This window comes from Eubalaena glacialis, chromosome 4 (assembly GCF_028564815.1).
Source record: "Eubalaena glacialis isolate mEubGla1 chromosome 4, mEubGla1.1.hap2.+ XY, whole genome shotgun sequence".
Classification (NCBI taxonomy): Eukaryota; Metazoa; Chordata; class Mammalia; order Artiodactyla; family Balaenidae; genus Eubalaena; species Eubalaena glacialis.
In genome coordinates, this window is record NC_083719.1 from 178,986,379 (window position 1) to 179,003,156 (window position 16,778).

A 16,778-nucleotide genomic window follows, 5' to 3' on the forward strand; every position below is an offset into this window, starting at 1 on the left:
TGAGACTGTCCATTGTCTCCCTAAATCCATTCACCTTCTTCTATGGTAATGGAAACACTGATTTTTAGCTGGCTACCCAGAGTAAAAACCACATTTCCAGTCTCCCTTGCAGCAAAATGTGGTCATATGACAAAGTTTTAGCCAATGAGATGTAAAGGGAAAGGATGTGGGTAAATTCCAGGCTCTGCCCTTGAAGAGAAGGGTTGTGTCCTCTCCTTCTCCCTTTTCTGCCTCCTGGTGGTTAGAATGAAGACGTGGAGTGGATCATCTTGGAGTAGGTGGTTCATACCCTCTGAATAACTGAGCCACAAACTGGAAGGAGTGTGGCCCTCTGAGACCAGGGAGCAGCCATATTTTATTGCTGCTACTTGGATTTTTACAAAAGAGAGAACGAAATGCCTATCTTATTTAAGCCATCACATTATGATTTGGGTCTCTATTACAGTAGCCAAAAGAACATTTAAATGACTACTGCCCCACTCCAAGGCAGCCTCACCTTCGTTGGGGCAGTGCCAGGCTTACATCCCACCAGCTCCACCTTCCCATGCAAGGAAAATCCCTTCATCCCATCAGCTCCAGCAAAAGTCCCAGAGCAGATGCTGACTGGACCAGCGTGTCTTGTAGCCACCCCTGAGCCAATCACTGTGTTCAGGGGGAATGTGATATGTTCATTGGCCAGGCCTGGGTCCTGTGCTCATTCTGTCAGCTGGCAGAGACATTTCAAATCACAGGAATGGAGTCTGGGAGGGCATGTAAATAGAAATTGCATTTGCTGTTACTAGGAAAAGGGAGAATTCTGGTGAACATGCAGAAAAAAAAAAAAAAATCCCTAGGGTTCTAAACATTGTCCCTGGAACAATAATGGGGGATGCCCAGGCATTGTCTGGAGTGGGAGAGGAGCTAGAAGAATCTAGGTATCATGTAGGGCCTCATGAAAAACAGAGTTAAGCACACAGCACGCTACTGGACAGGATTTTTTTTTTCTCTAAGTATTAAGACATTAAGACCAATCGGGACTTCCCTGGTGGCACAGTGGTTAAGAATCCTCCTGCCAATGCAGGGGACATGGATTTGAGCCCTGGTCCGGGAAGATCCCACATGCTGCGGAGCAACTAAGCCCGTGCGCCACTACTACTGAGCCTGCGCTCTAGAGCCCGTGAGCCACAAGTACTGAGCCCACGTGCTGCAACTACTGAAGCCCGCGCGCCTAGAGCCCGTGCTCCACAACAAGAGAAACCACCACAATGAGAAGCCCGCACACCGCAACGAAGAGCAGCCCTCACTCGCTGCAACTAGAGAAAGCCTGCGTGCAGCAACCAAGACCCAACGCAGCCAAAAATATAATAATAATAAAAAATAAATATAAAAAATTTTTTAAATTTTTTAATTAAAAAAAAAGACCAACCAGATGTAAGTAACAGCATCCTTCTGAAGTTAGCTTAAGCAAATAATTGCTATCCTTACTGAGTGCTTACAAAGCACCAGGCATGTTCTCAGAAGTTGACATAATCTATCTCATAATCCTCACAATAGCCTTATGTGGGGGAGGGAGGGGTGCACTATTATCATGCCCATTTTATACATGAAAAACTGAGACTAGGGAGGGTTAAGTAACTTATCCAAGGTGGCATGGTAAGTGGCAAGGTTGGGGTTCAAACCTGAATGGTCTGCAATACATCAGAACACATGCACTTACCAACAGGGCTAGTTTGCCTCTCATAATCACAGTTTACAGTTTCTCTCCCTCTCCTCTCCCTCTTTCTCTCTCTCTCTCTCACACACACACACACACACACACACACACTCAATCCAAATGCCAATTTCCCCAGGAAGAGATTCTCATTGACTTCTGTTTTTTGTTTGTTTGTTTGTTTGTTTGTTTTTTGTCCACACTGCCCAGCTTGTGGGATCTAAGTTCCCCTACCAGCAACGGAACCCGTGCCGCCTGCAGGGGAAGCATGGAGTCCTAACCACTGGACCACCAGGGAATTCCCTGACTTCTGTTTTTAAAAGTGCAGGACAGGACTTCCCTGGTGGTGCAGTAGTTAAGAATCCGCCCGCCAGTGCAGGGGACACAGGTTTGAGCCCTGGACCGGGAAGATCCCACGTGCCGCGGAGCAACTAAGCCCGTGCGCCACAACTACTGAGCCTGCGCTCTAGAGCCCGCGAGCCACAACTACTGAGCCCAAATGGCACAACTACTGAAGCCTGCGCGCCTAGAGCCCAGTGCTCCGCAACAAGAGAAGCCACCACAATGAGAAGCCCGCGCACCGCAACGAAGAGTAGCCCCTGCTCGCCACAACTAGAGAAAGCCTGTGCACAGCAACAAAGACCCAACGCAGCCAAAAATACATAAATAAATTTATTTTTTTTTAAAGTGCAGAAGTACTCAGGAACAGCTCTATCCAGTGGCTAACACAAAGTCAACTGTTTCTCTACATCTCTCAGCTTGGTTTTTCATTAATCTTTTACTCCACAAATATTTCCTGACCTCCTACTGTATGGCAAGCCCTGTTCTAGGTGCTGGGGATACAGAAATGAACAAAACGGACTAGTGAAGGTGGTGAATCAATAACAAAACATCAAATACGTATTAGATATAATAAGTACAGGGAATGCAAAATGCTACTACTACTACTACTACTACTACTACCACTACTAAGCCGTTTAAGGGCTGATGGGGAGTGTGGGGCTAGAGGGTTGCTATTTTATTTATTTATTTATTTATTTTTACTTTTGGCTGTGTTGGGTCTTCGTTGCTGCATGCGGGCTTTCTCTACTTGCGGTGAGCGGGGGCTACTCTCCATTGCGGTGTGCGGGCTTCGCATTGCAGTGGCTTCTCTTGTTGCAGAGCACGGGCTCTAGGCGCATGGACTTCAGTAGTTGTGGCACGTGGGCTCAGTAGTTGTGGCTCGCGGGCTCTAGAGCGCAGGCTCAGTAGTTGTGGCGCACGGGCTTAGTTGCTCCGCGGCATGTGGGATCTTCCCCGACCAGGAATCGAACCCGTGTCCCCTGCCTTGGCCGGCAGATTCTTATGCACTGAGCCACCAGGGAAGCCCGAGGGTTGCTATTTTAAATACGGTTATCAAGGAGGGCTTCATTGAGGAGGTGACATTTAGGCAGAGGCCTGAGTAAAGTGAAGGAGTGAGCCCCATGTCTATTTAGAGGAAGAGTCTACAGGTGGAGGTAACAGACAGTTCAGAAGCCCACATTAGCTTCATCATCAGGCAGTTTTTTCCCTCCTAATGGCAAAGATGTCTCTGGCTACTCATCTGCTCACCTCATCATCCAACAGAAAGCGGCACCCCATTTCCCAGTAACTCCAGGAAAAGTCCCATGATGGAAGCTCACTGGATCCCTTTCGGTCACATGCCGTCCCTGAACCAATCACTGTGCTCCAGGGAATGGAGCTCGCTCTCTCTCATTTTTTTAATTAATAAATTTATTTATTTATTTTTGGCTGCTTTGGGTCTTCGTTGCTGGGCGCGGGCTTTCTCTAGTTGCAGCGAGCGGGGGCTACTCTTTGTTGCAGTGCGCGGGCTTCTCATTGCGGTGGCTTCTCTTGTTGCGGAGCACGGGCTCTAGGCGCGTTGGCTTCAGTAGTTGTGGCACACGGGCTCAGTAGCTGTGGTCGCGGGCTTTAGAGCGCAGGTTCAGTAGTTGTGGCGCACGGGCTTAGTTGCTCCGCGGCATACGGGATCTTCCCAGGCCAGGGATCGAACCTGTGTTTCCTGCACTGGCAGGCGGATTCTTAACCACTGCGCCACCAGGGAAGTCCCGGAATGGAGCTCTCTGATTGGCTAATCTGGGGCAGGCTGCCGCAATGAGGTAGGTATCACCACCACCCCCTCCGCCTTCCCCAGGCATGTACCTCTGTGGGGAGGGTGTTTACCCCAGTTTAAGCTCAGCCCAGGTGAAAAGCTTTTATAGTTTGTTCTATACTTTCCAGATTATTAAAAGAACTGCACACTCCTTGTAAAATGAAATCCCAATAGTGTACAAATGTAAGCAGAAAAAAAAAATCCAAAAAAATCACAAATGAAACCTCACACTCCAGAATATATGTAATTTTACAAATGCAGGCTCTTTTGCACATACTGTCCGGCAGCACTGCCCAACACTGTGCAAACACTCAACCGCTACTCACTATTACGATTATTATTTTCTTACCCAGACTGGGAAGAGATGTTGATTAGCCCGATAATATCAGTAGCTTACATTTTTGGAATGTTTGCTATGTGCCAAGTCGGATTTTACAGATGAAAAGGCTGAAGCTCAGATAAGGTAAGTCATCTGTCCAGGGTCACACAGCAAGTAAGTGGGTCCTACACAGAAACCAGAGCTGCTCCCGCCACCCCCCCACCACCCCCCCCACCCCCCCCAAGGGGCCCCTGGGCCCTGGAGGGCCTCTGCCCTCTCTAGCCAGGCCCAGCAGGGCGGCTGCCTCCCTCTTATCTCAGCCCAGGCTGCCTGCTGGTCCCGCCCCCTCGGGGGAGCTGCCACTTGGAGGCGCCTGGCCGGGAAGGCCTGGTCAGCTGTGTCCGGCGGAGGCAGCTGCTGACCCAGCTGTGGACTGTGCCTGGGGCGGAGGAAGGGGGGGCAGGAGCCCTGGGCCTCCCGTGGCAGGGGCTGCATCATGTATCCTCTCGGGGCACCCCTCTGGCCTGGAGTTGGATTCCTCTGTCTCCTACTCGCTGGGGCAACCTGGGCTCCCCCACCCAACCCACCGGACCCCAAGTTTGAAAGCAAAGGTAAGGGTGGAGCTGAGTGTGGACACCCGCACTAGGTCCTGGAGGGCAATGCTGGGGCCTGCACTTCCAGCTTGGGTCCTGGGGGCCATGCCAGGTTGTGAACCCGAGTCTGTGTCCTGGAGCCCAAGCTGGTGTCTGAACCCTAGACTGGGACCTGATATGGCATACTGCGGGTCTGTATCCCCAGACTGCGTTCTGCTAGAGAGGGGCGTAAGAGTCCTGTTTTATCTTCTCAAGGAGTCTGGGACATGCTAAACACTAAATGGGGCAGGGGTGGTGCTGGTTCTAGGCCCTGTAGTCTAGAGTCCCCAAGGGGAGGGGACCTAGCCGACCCTCCAGTGGGGGAGGGAGGCTAAAACCAGGGTCCGAGTCAGAGGGGCCGGGCCGCAGGCGTCTGTAAACACTGTTTGCATGCGGGCACCATATCCCTGGGTCCGCGGGGTTGAGGGAGCGGGGGCGGGGGGCACGGTTGGCGCTATCGGGCAGCCGGGAGCCTGCCGGGGCTGATAGGGGACCCCGCCTCCTGCACACACACTCACCCGCACGCACGTCCTGGGCTGGGGCGGGGCCGGCAGCGGGAGGCGGAGGCCTTGAATGCTGCGCTCAGCTCAGCCGGTCGCGGGGTGGGCGGGCGTGTGTGGGGAGACAATAAGACATGCAACCTACGCGTGGGAGTTCGGGGGGCAGCATTTCTGCAGACCCCTCGAAGGGCCCCGCTGGGGTAGCCAGAGGGGCGGGGCTTTTTTCTTATCGGTCCGCACAGGCGGCAGGAGGGAGGGGAGGATGCTGTGGCCCGAGGATGGGGCTCGGGTCCCCTGACCCCCTCCCCTGGCCCCCATCCCCAGCGGCCCTGCTGACAGCCCGCGAGCCTGAAGAGTTTCTGTGCTTCACCGAGAGGCTGGAGGATTTGGTGTGTTTCTGGGAGGAAGCGGCAAGCGCCGGGGTCGGCCCGGACAACTACAGCTTCTCCTACCAGCTCGAGTGAGTCCGACGGGGCAGGTGGAGCGCCCCACAGGTGGAGGGGGCGGGCGGGCCGAGCAGCGCTCCCCGGAGCTCGCACCTTGGGACTTCTGGTGCCAGGGGCCGGATGGCACCTCTGCTGGTAGTCACTACTGGGAAGCCCACGGGGTCAGGGCTGACACGCTGCCTAGTGGTCGGGGCTGGAACACTCCCGTGATCACTGCTGGAGTGCGACCCCAAACTTCAGGGCTGGGACAACATCGCTCCAAAGCAGGACTAAGGCGTCGCGTACGTCGGGGCTGGGACGCCCCCTGGTGGTAGTGTCCAGAACGCGCCCTCGGTCCCGGCAATGCCTCCCAACTTGCTCCCTACCCTCGCTGGTTCCTGGGCGAACAGGGGTGAGCCGTGGAAGCCGTGCCGCCTGCATCAGGCGCCCACCACCCGCGGCTTGGTGCGTTTCTGGTGCTCGCTGCCTACAGCCGACACGTCGAGCTTCGTGCCCCTAGAGCTGAGCGTCACTGCGGCCTCCTCGGGCGCTTCACGCTACCGCCGTATCATCCACATCAACGAAGTGGGTAAGAGCGCTGGGAACGGGAGAGTGGTCGGGAGGGAGTCCCAGTCTCCGCCCACCTGAGCAACCCATCTCCACAGTGCTCCTAGACCCTCCCGCTGGGCTGCTGGCGCGGCGGGCAGACGAGGGCGGCCATGTGGTACTGCGCTGGCTCCCACCGCCTGGGGCACCCATGGCAAGCCTTATCCGCTATGAGGTGAACATCTCGGCAGAGAACGCCGCTGGTGGCGCGCAGAGGGTGAGGCTCGCTCCTATGGCCTAGCCCCAAGGGCTCCAGAGTCGACAGGCCCTCTAGGTCCCACCCAGACGGTCACCACGGCCCCGCCCCCATGGCCTCGCCCCTCCACCTCCCGCCCAAGACAGCTCCACGTCCACCGACTTGTCCCCTTTCCCAATGTCCCCTTTCCCCAGCCCACCTGGACTCAATCCCACTTAACCCTTGTCCCAAACCCTAGACTTCTTCAGGGCCCGCCCCCTCTGTGCTCTGGCCCCGCAGTTAAATAGCCCGAGCCCGCCCTCTTCTACCTGGGGCCCCATCCTGATTGGCCCCGACCCTTCCTGGGCCCGGCCTCCTGCTTTCATTGCCCGCCTCCCCATGCTTGGGCTCGGTTCTTCCTTTCTCTGATTGGCTCGGTCCCTCAGGGCCCACCCTCACATACCCTCCTTTGCCCGCCCCGCCCCTATTGGCGACACCTCTCACCTGGGCCCCGCCTCCAGGTGGAGATCCTCGACGGCCGCACTGAGTGCGTGCTGAGCAACCTGCGGGGTGGAACGCGCTACACCTTCAGGATACGCGCGCGTATGGCCGAGCCGAGCTTCGGTGGCTTCTGGAGCGCCTGGTCCGAGCCTGTGTCGCTGCTGACGGCTAGTGGTGAGGCCCCAGGCAGGGGTGTAGGAGGGGCTGGTCGGAGCATGGGGCAAGCTCACCGCCCTGACCTCCTCCCTGCTCCCCAGACTTGGACCCCCTCATCCTGACGCTCTCCCTCGTCCTCGTGCTCATCCTGCTGTTGCTGGCCGTGCTAACCCTGCTCTCCCACCGCCGGTGAGCGCCCCGCTCGGCACCTGGCTCAGATTCCTCCCCACCAACGTTCTCCTTTCCCCGTGGAAACCTAGGCTCAAAGAGGGGCAGGCGCTTGCCCAGGGTCACACAATGAGGAGTCAGTGGCAGGACTGGCACGCAGGCCAGGTCAGACGCAGACTCTTACTTAAAATACTCTGCTCTTGGGCATACTTTCACCTGGTTTTCCTCCTACCTCAGTGGCTGCCCCTTCTTGGATTCCTTTGTGAGTACTTTTTCCCAATTTCATCAACTTCTGTAAAATCAACCAGATGGGCTTACTGAAACGATTGAACCCCAAGTGCCTCCCACCCCTGTTGTCAAGCTCCTTAGATGCTTTACGATATGACCAGCCATCCTGAGGTTTTTGTAATTCCAAGTACAAACCATGTGTTTTCACACCCCCAAGGCTTGGCACATACTGTCCCTTCTGCCAGGAATGTCCTTCTTGCCATGTCTGCCAAGCAATCTCCTAGTTGTCTTTCAAGGCCCTGTTCATTTACTTGGTTGGAAAATACATACTGAATGCCAACTATGTGCTAGGCACTGGGGAGAAAGTGTAGAACAAACCAGACGTATCCCTGACCTTGTGGATCTCATAGCTGAGTCACACAACAAATAAGGGAATCAACAGATATTTGATTATAAATTGTGATGAGTGATATCACAGAAATAAATGGGGTATGGGGCCATGACAGGATAGTCAGGGAAGGCCTCTGGGAGGTGACATCAGAGCAGAAACCTGAAGTCTGGTAGGAGGCAGCCCCATGAAAAGCAGGGAGAAAACCCAGCAAGTGCAAAGGCCCTGCGGTGGGAATGAGCTTGGAACATTGAAGCAGTTGCAAGAAGAGCTGTATGGCTAGAGAAGAGTGTGTAAGGGGGGAAGTGGTGGATGATGAGATGGAGGTGACAGAGGTCAGACCATGCAGGGTCTTCTGCCGGGCTTTGGGGAGGAATTGGGATTTTATTCTGAATGCATTGGGGAACTATGGAAAGGAGTGAGGAGGGAAGTAACATAATGGACCTTCAGACAAGACTGGGTGGGTTTTAGAGGGAGCATACTGAACTCCTATGCATCCTTCAAAACTTTGTTCCAGTTGCCCTCCTGTAGGGCCTGGCAGGTGCTTTGGCCGAGCCCCTGTTCCTCAGCCCCACGCACTCCTCTGCCTTCATCATGATCACAAGGGGCTAGGAGTATCTTTGCCCTGTGACTGGTGCTGAGGGGGTGCTGGTGAATGTTCAGTGACACATGCCCAGGTATTCGTTTCTTTTGGCTTCACTAGGACTCTGAAGCAGAAGATATGGCCTGGCATCCCAAGCCCCGAGAGCGAGTTTGAGGGCCTCTTCACCACCCACAAGGGTAACTTCCAGGTAGGTGGCCTGGTTGTCCCCTCAGGGCCTGGGGTTTCCCTGCTCCTGTGGCCGAATCCCTGGTCTCTGAGCAGGCGGCTGCTGTTTCCCCAGCTGTGGCTGTACCAAACTGATGGCTGTCTGTGGTGGAGCCCCTGCACTCCCTTCACAGAGGACCCACCTGCCCCCCTAGAGGTCCTCTCTGAGCGCTGCTGGGGGGTGACACAGGCAGTGGAGCCAGGGGCAGATGATGAGGGGCCCCTGTTGGAGCCGGTGGGCAGCGAGCATGCCCAAGACAGCTACCTGGTGCTGGACAAGTGCTTGCTGCCCCGGAGCCCGCCCAGCGAGGACCTCCCACAGCCTGGTGGCGATTTGGACACAGCAGCCATGGATGAAGCCTCAGAAGCATCCTCCTGCTCATCCGCTTTGGCCCTGAAGCCTGGGCCAGAGGGGGCCTTGGCTGCCAGCTTTGAGTACACCATCCTGGATCCCAGCTCCCAGCTCTTGCGCCCGAGGGCACTTCCCCCTGAGCTGCCCCCTACCCCACCCCACCTAAAGTACCTGTACCTCGTGGTGTCTGACTCTGGCATCTCAACTGACTACAGCTCGGGGGGTTCCCAGGAAGCCCAGAGGGGCTCATCCAATGGCCCCTACTCCAACCCTTATGAGAATAGCCTCATCCCAGCCCCCGAGCCTTCAACCCCGAGCTACGTGGCCTGCTCCTAGGACTCCAGCCCTCGGGTGCACGGGGACCCAGAATGACCTCAAGTGCTACTCCAGGCCCCAGATTTATCCGGCAGGGTCAGTGAGGCCTGCTGACCTTGGCTTTCTGCTCAATTCATCCTGGTCAGAAAGTCACAACCTTGCAGTATTTTTAAATGTACAGTCTTTTGTGTAGATATATAAATATATATATGTTTTCTGTCATGACTTCTATAAATACCTGTAAGCCCCATCTTTTCCCTGGGCCCAGGCCATAGGAGAAGCAGTAAAAGGCCTTCAGTTCAGTCTGAAATTCTGACCTGGCAATCTGAATAATAATAATAAAATGAGTTAGTTAGTATGTGATGCTAGCTGCCCTAACAAAGCTGCCCTGAAACTGAGTGGCTTAACACATTAAATATTTTCTCTCTCATTTCTCAATTCAAACAGGTGGGCAGTTATCCCTGGGATGAGTCAGAAGCCCAGACTGTAGCTTTACCATCCCCCAGGGCTACCCTAGGGTCTTTAGATGGATCCTCTGCATCCTGCCAGCCAACAAGAGAGAGACAGCAGAAGATTCTGTGGTCTTTAGGGACCTAGCCTAGAGGTGGGCGCCATCCCTTCTTCACAAATTCTACCGGCCAGAAATGGTCATATGACCCTAGCAAGAACCATGGACAGCTGGGAAATGTAGTTTAGCTGTGCACCCAAGAGAGAAAAGCTGTTTAATGAGCTGCTAGCTAGTCTCTGCCACTAATAATAATACCAATAACATTCATTCCTAGGGCTTTATTCTGAATCAGGCCCTGTCCTAAGACGGCACTCTGATGACACCAAATGTCATCAAGTGGCTCAATGGGAGTTCTGGTTTAACCACTTTTAAATAGTTTGACATAACCTAGGAAAGCCGAACGTGTGCATACCTTCTACTCCAGCAATGCCACTTCTAGGTATGTACCCTAAAAACCCTCACACACATGAACCAGGATATGTGTACAAGAGTGTTAATAGCAGTAAATAAGTCAATCTGATTAGTAAATTGGGGTATAGTCACCCAAGGAATTATACAAAGTACGGAAAAAGGAACGAATGAAAAACTGTGGCCGAATGTTTTTTGTTTTTTGTTTTTTGGCTGCGCTGCATGGCATGTGGGATCTTAGTTCCCAGACCAGGGATCAAACCCGTGTCCCCTGCACTGGAAGCATGGAGTTTTAACCACTGGACCGCCAGGGAAGTCCCACGGCCAAATCTTAGTAACAATGTTGAGCAGGAGAAGAAGAAAGTCTCAGATTACATTTATCATGAAACCCTTTACAAAGTTCAAAACAGCAAAATTAAACAATATGTTGACAATATGTACAGGATAATGCTATATTTATGAGAGAAAAAGCACTTTATAATCTTTAGGTCTCTGAATTTGCATCTGTCCCTGAGGTAGGTATTCCAGCCATGGAAACTGAAGCATAGAGAGGTTGTCACACTCCAAACCTCAAGGTTGGCCTCCAGAGCTTGAACCCTTGTTTAAGCTGGTGTCACCAGCCTGCGTGGGCCACGGGGTGACTGTCATCTCTCCATCTTGTCGGAAAGTCACCCGCCACTCTGCCCTGGGACCCAGCCCACCAGGCTCCAGGCAGGCTCGGAGGCAGTGCTGTCCTGGGCCTGGTGCATCGGGCTGCAGCCAGCACTGGGCAGGGAAATACCTCTGAAGCAGTGCCAACTGCAGGGCAGTCCCACTGTCTCCCTCCTCCTGGGTCTGGAGGGCCACAATGAGCCCACAGCCCCGGCCAGACCCAACCCGGTGGCTGAAGTGGGCAGCTGTGTCCAGAAGCAGGGCGGCCAGGTAGGCGGCTTCCTGGGACCCGGGGTCTTCCGCTAGGTACTCCTCCAGGCCATCGAGCAGCAGGAGGGAGGGTGCTGGCCCCCGCGTCTCATGGGCAGAGCACAGGAGCCGGAGGAGCTCACGGGTTGAGGGTGGGTACTGGAAGCGGATCTTCTAGAGAGAGGAAAAAAGGAAACGGCCAGATTCAGCACAGGAAGCCAGGCTCTCAGCTACAGCAGCCCTGCTTCCTTGCATACTTTCCTGGACGTGGCTCTCACTCCCCAGACCGCTGGTTCCAAAGTTAAACAGCTAGCTCAGAGTGGTCGAATATTCTTCTGTTCGCCACGCCCACCCCCTCCCCCCCCCCGTTTTTTGTTTTTTGTTTTTTTAATTCTGCACTCATCACTTCCCGGTATTAGTTAAGAACAAGGTATATCGTTTTGTCAAATCTCTAGGGCAATCTTTCCACGGAAAACCTGCTCATAGCGTCCGACCCCGGCATTAACTCCAGCGGCCCAGAAACTCTTGTCCAGACCCGACCCGTGTTTAGCCCCGCCCCCTACTCGCCCCTGACTCCACTCTTTGGGCGCCACCCTTTGCTAATTCCGCCCCCTCATTGGATGGTTTCTCACTCAATCTTAACAAAGCTTCGCATAGTCCCACCCCCAACTCGTTCCAGACTCCGTCCCACAATGGCTGCTCCGTCTTGCCCGCCCTTCGTCTCCGCCATTGGTCTGTCTCTGCCTGTCACTCAATCCTCCATCCGCCTCACTACTGGCTGGCCCGCCTCTGGTCCCGCTCGGCCCCACCTGTAACCGCAAGGGTTCGAGCACAGCTCCAGTCCCGCGGGGCAGGCTTTGCAGAGGCCTCCGAGTCAGGAAGAGGACGGGGCCTCGGCCTTCCCCTGCCGCCTCCAGGGCCGCCGCGAATAGCAGCGCTGTCTTTCCAGAGCCGGGACCGCCGAGCAGCAGCAAAGGCAGTTCGGCCTCAGCTGTGTTCTCCTCCCCGGGGCCAGCCGCGCTGCCCGAGTTTAGCACCCGCCTCAGCGTCTCCGCCATTCGCAGCGTACCTCTGTCCAATCGGCGGCCCGTTCCTGCCCTTGATCCCGCCCAGGGCGGGGTCTCATTGGTTACAGTGTACTTAGCTTCTCCATTGGTCCAATGATCTGTTCATCAAAGCTAGATCGACGTTTCCTAGCTCCTCCCCCGGTGAAGGGGCAAATAACCTAGTCTGAGGAAGGAATGGAGGCCTTTCAGGGAGATAAGGCCCTTCCCTGGGTGAGTCCGCTGACGGAAGCAGCATGAATACTATTATTCTGAGCTAATAAGCTAATCAGACAATACAAGGGTTGAGAGTTGGAGGGAGTAGGCCCTAATCACTGACACATTACTTAAAGTCTTCTAGCCTCAGTTTGCTCACCTGTAAAATGGAGCACATGGTATCTCAGAGGAATATTGTGATGCGTATGTGTGTGTTTCTGCTGATGTTACCCAGTGACAATGAAGAAGGGGAGAGATGGAGGAGCTATGTGCTTGTGTCTCTCTCTGTACCTGAGTACTTGCACAAATGGGGGGGGGGGCGGCTGCAGGCTTGAGGACATTCGTGTGCAAAACATCCGTCAGACAGCAAAGCAGCTGTCTTTGAGGGTCTAAAAGAAGAAGAGTCTCAGCTGGCCTCCTCATTGGCCTGGGGGCTTCTGGAGTCCTGCTTGGGGTACAGTGGGAGGCAGGACCATAGAATTAAAAAAGGGCCAGGAGAGAAGAGGCAAAGATGAAGGGGCTGGGAGACTGAGGGAGAGCCACAGCACGACCTTGTTTGTCACGTTCACTTCGGTATCTCCAGTGCCCAGTCAGTGCCTAGAGCATTGCAGATTCTCAATACAGGTTCGTTAAAGGAATAAATGAAGAAAGGAGGGTAGAATTGATGAGAAACTGGGAGAGAAGGAGGAACAAGGTGAATGATCAAGTAAGTGATCACTGGTTGGGTCTCTTCACCTAGACTTCTCCCCAGAGCTGCCACTCACGCCCCTGTTGCCCTGGCAACTCTGTCTCCTGGTAACTTCAAAGTGGTGCTGTTGCCAGGAGACCCAGGGGCAGGGCCGAACTGAGATTTCCAGGGCTTTCTCTCTCCCTCTGGGGCCAGAACACAGCTCCACAACATCCCCCAATACACCCACTCACAAAGCCGGGTACCCCCACACCCCTCTACAAATACATACAGACACACACACACACACACGGCATCTCTGCATATATTTCACTTCCAGAATCCCCATCACTCACATGCTCACAGCCATATCCTATCCTGACACAACGCATCCCATACACACTGTTTCCCACAGTCATGCCCCCACACCCTTTCCCTTGCACGCGTACAAAAACACACTCTGATACAACCATACCATTGTCACTACACACACACACACACACACACACACACACACACGAGGCATGCTGTTACATTCCCCTGTCAAATGCACAACCTCAGCCCCATGGTTCACCTCACTTTGCAACACTCTAAATACACAAGCACCCAGGAGTGACACCCGTATCACACAGTTCCACACAGTTATATACATGGGAGTATGCCCAACACAGCCCCATTTCAAGTCCTTTGCACTTGCTGTTCCATTGCCTAGAGCACTCAGCTTCCAGATATCTATCCCTAATTGTTTTCATTCAGATCTCTGCTCAAATATCACCTACTTAGGCTTTCCCTGACCACCTGTGTAAAGTCACACACCCTTCACTCTTTAATTGCTTATTCATCTTTATTTCTCTTCAAATAACTTATCACTTCCAACCTTATGTATTTATTTTATTGCCTCTCTCCCCACTAGTATGTCAGCTCCACCAGGGTAGGGTCCCTCTTTCTTTCACTGCTGGGTCCCCAGCTCCTAGAACAGTACCTGGCGCAGAGTAGGTGCTCCTAAGTGTAGCAGAGTGAGTATATTGGCAGAGATGCAGACATTAGGTGTATCTCTCATGCACACAGTACTTCTTTCCCTCCTTTCTCAGGATCCCATCTTCATGTCCTGACAGAAGGACTCTTACCTTAGAGGGGCTCCCTGGAGGAGGCAGGACCGCAGGGTGAGGGGACAGGGAGGTGGAGAGCTCAGGGTCAGTCTGTGTTCCTCCCTGGTTTATCAGCATCCTCAAGTGATTCGTTCATTCATTTGGCAAACACTTATTGAGCACCTACTGTGTGCCCAGCCCTGACCTAGGAGGCACAGGTGTTCAGCGGTGAACAGACAACAAAATCTCTGTCCTGGTGGAACTGACATCCTAGCGAGGGAGGAAATAATGAAGAGTTTGCATAGTCTATGGGCAGATGATAAGTGTGTGCAAAAAAAGAAAAAAAAAAGTTTGCACAGGGAAGGGAAGGGCCAGTTGTTTGTTTGGTTTTTGCAATTTTGAATAGGGTGGTAGGGGCAGGCCTCCCTGAGAAGGTAATACTTGAGGAAAGGCTTGAAGGAGTTGAGAGAGGGAACTGTGTAGCTATGTTGGGGAAGAGCATTCCAGGTGGAGGCACCTTCAAGTGCAAAGGCCTGGGGGCACTGGGAGAACTTTGGTTTTTCCATAGAGTGCCATGAAGAGCCAACAGAGGGTTTGAGCACAGGAGGGTCATGGTCTAACTTACATTATAAGTCAGAGCTCAGTTTTTTTAATAAATTTATTTATTTTATTTATTTATTTTTGGCTGCATTGGATCTTCTTTGCTGTGCACGGGCTTTCTCTAGTTTCGGCAAGCAGCGGCCACTCTTTGTTGCAGTGAGTGGGGTTCTCACTGCAGTGGCTTCTCTTGTTGCCGAGCACGGGCTCTAGGCACGTGGGGTCAGTAGTTGCAGCGCGTGGGCTCTAGAGCGCAGGCTCCGTAGTTGTGGTGAACGGGCTTAGTTGCTACACGGCATGTGGGATCTTCCTGGACCAGGGCTTGAACACATGTCCCCTGCACTGGCAGGTGGATTCTTAATCAGTGAGCCACCAAGGAAGCCCGGAGCTCAGTTTTGATCGAGTTGAGCTTGAGAGGCTGTGAGACTTACTGGGGCATGTTGAGAAGGCTTTTTTTTTTTTTAATTAGAGGATTTTTTTTTTAAAAATAAATTTATTTTATTTATTTATTTTTGGCTGCATTGGGTCTTCGTTGCTGCACACGGGCTTTCTCTAGTGGCGGCGAGTGGGGGCTACTCTTCGTTGCACTTCGCAGGCTTCTCATTGTGGTGGCTTCTCTTGTTGCGGAGCACGGGCTCTAGGTGCGCGGGCTTCAGTAGTTGTGGCACACGGGCTCATTAGTTGTGGCTCGCGGGCTTAGTTGCTCCGCGGCATGTGGGATCTTCCCGGACCAGGGCTTGAACCCGCGCCCCTGCAGTGGAAGCACGGAGTCTTAACCACTGGACCACCGGGGAAGCCCTCAAGAAGGCTTTTGGGGTTCTTTTGTTTTTTTAAAATTAATTTATTTACTTTTGGCTGTGTTGGGTCTTCGTTTCTGTGCGAGGGCTTTCTCTAGTTGCGGCGAGCAGGGGCCACTCTTCATCGCGGTGCGCGGGCCTCTCACTGTCGCGGCCTCTCCTGTTGCGGAGCACAAGCTCCAGACGCGCAGGTTCAGTAGTTGTGGCTCACGGGCCCCGTTGCTCCGCGGCATGTGGGATCCTCCCAGACCAGGGCTCGAACCCGTGTCCCCTGCATCGGCAGGCAGACTCTCAACCACTGCGCCACCAGGGAAGCCCCTCGAGAAGCCTTTTGAATAAGCAAGCACATCTTAGTCTGGATTTTTTTTCTTTTTTTTTTTTAATGTTTATTTATTTATTTATTTTGGCTGTACTGGGTCTTAGTTGCAGCACGCGGGATCTTCGTTGTGGCATGTGGGATCTTTAGTTGCGGCATGTGGACTTCTTAGTTGTGGCATGCAGACTCTTAATTGCGGCATGCATGCAGGATCTAGTTCCCCGACCAGGGATCGAACCCGGCCTCCCTGCATTGGGAGCATGGAGTCTTACCCACTGGACCACCAGGTAAGTCCCTTAGTCTGGATTTTCTACCTAAAATTATCCACCCTGGGATGGGGGTGTGTGCAAGGCCAGGGCTGCTGTCTCCACCCTCTCTAGCGGGCCCAGACACTTTGTGTCTGGCAGCCCCGCCTTTATCCTTTCTTGGCCGCCGCTTAACATCAGGACCACGGACAGCGCCAACTGGGTTGCGGTAGGGCGCTGTCCATTGTGCTGAAGTTTTGCTTCTTTCCTGCCCGCGTGTAGGCAGCTGTGAGTCTGGAGGCACCACGGGCCTCAGGGGTGCAAGCCCTGGAAATAGAAGCTCTGGGCGGTGAAGCAGGGGGCTCCATGATTCTGTTCCTCCTCTGCCTGCAGCCCTCTCATGCGTCCATCTCATTCCCTGCAGCCCTCAATCCACCCCACCACCTCCTCCCACTCCTCTCCCCTCTGTCTCCCTGTCGCTTGCTCAGCTCCAACCGCACAGGTGTCCTCACTGTTCCCAGAACACAGCCGGCACGTTGCCACTTCAGGGCCTTCATTCTTGCTGTTCCCTCTGCCTGGAACGCTCCCCCCGCTCCACA

The 16,778-nt window shown here is 53.7% G+C and overlaps 2 protein-coding genes across 2 annotated transcripts; one reads left to right on the plus strand and one right to left on the minus strand.

Annotated features, from left to right (window-relative positions):
* Positions 1–4,636: 4,636 nt before the first annotated feature.
* Positions 4,637–9,567, plus strand: EPOR (erythropoietin receptor). Its single transcript, XM_061188767.1, has 8 exons — positions 4,637–4,751; positions 5,597–5,732; positions 6,108–6,286; positions 6,363–6,520; positions 7,000–7,153; positions 7,237–7,324; positions 8,623–8,710; positions 8,804–9,567. Exons 1-8 carry the CDS (start codon positions 4,637–4,639, stop codon positions 9,413–9,415), a joined length of 1,530 nt encoding a protein of 509 aa, XP_061044750.1. The 3' UTR covers positions 9,416–9,567.
* An 859-nt stretch (positions 9,568–10,426) lies between these two features.
* Positions 10,427–12,268, minus strand: SWSAP1 (SWIM-type zinc finger 7 associated protein 1). The gene is made up of 2 exons (XM_061188769.1): positions 12,020–12,268; positions 10,427–11,384 (listed from the first exon to the last, which is right to left on the minus strand). The coding sequence occupies exons 1-2, from the start codon at positions 12,266–12,268 to the stop codon at positions 10,881–10,883; spliced, it is 753 nt and encodes a 250-aa protein (XP_061044752.1). The 3' UTR covers positions 10,427–10,880.
* Between the last annotated feature and the right edge of the window lie 4,510 nt (positions 12,269–16,778).

What these genes read in the sequence shown, in the direction of transcription:
- EPOR (XM_061188767.1), top strand. Translation starts at nt 4,637, where the DNA reads ATGTATCCTCTCGGGGCACCCCTCTGGCCTGGAGTTGGATTCCTCTGT. An exon ending in ACCCTGCTCTCCCACCGCCG is followed by an intron (nt 7,325 to 8,622) that starts GTGAGCGCCCCG and finishes TGGCTTCACTAG; the next exon opens with GACTCTGAAGCAGAAGATAT. An exon ending in CCCACAAGGGTAACTTCCAG is followed by an intron (nt 8,711 to 8,803) that starts GTAGGTGGCCTG and finishes CTGTTTCCCCAG; the next exon opens with CTGTGGCTGTACCAAACTGA.
- SWSAP1 (XM_061188769.1), bottom strand. Translation starts at nt 12,268, where the DNA reads ATGGCGGAGACGCTGAGGCGGGTGCTAAACTCGGGCAGCGCGGCTGGC. An exon ending in TCGAACCCTTGCGGTTACAG is followed by an intron (nt 11,385 to 12,019) that starts GTGGGGCCGAGC and finishes TCCTCTCTCTAG; the next exon opens with AAGATCCGCTTCCAGTACCC.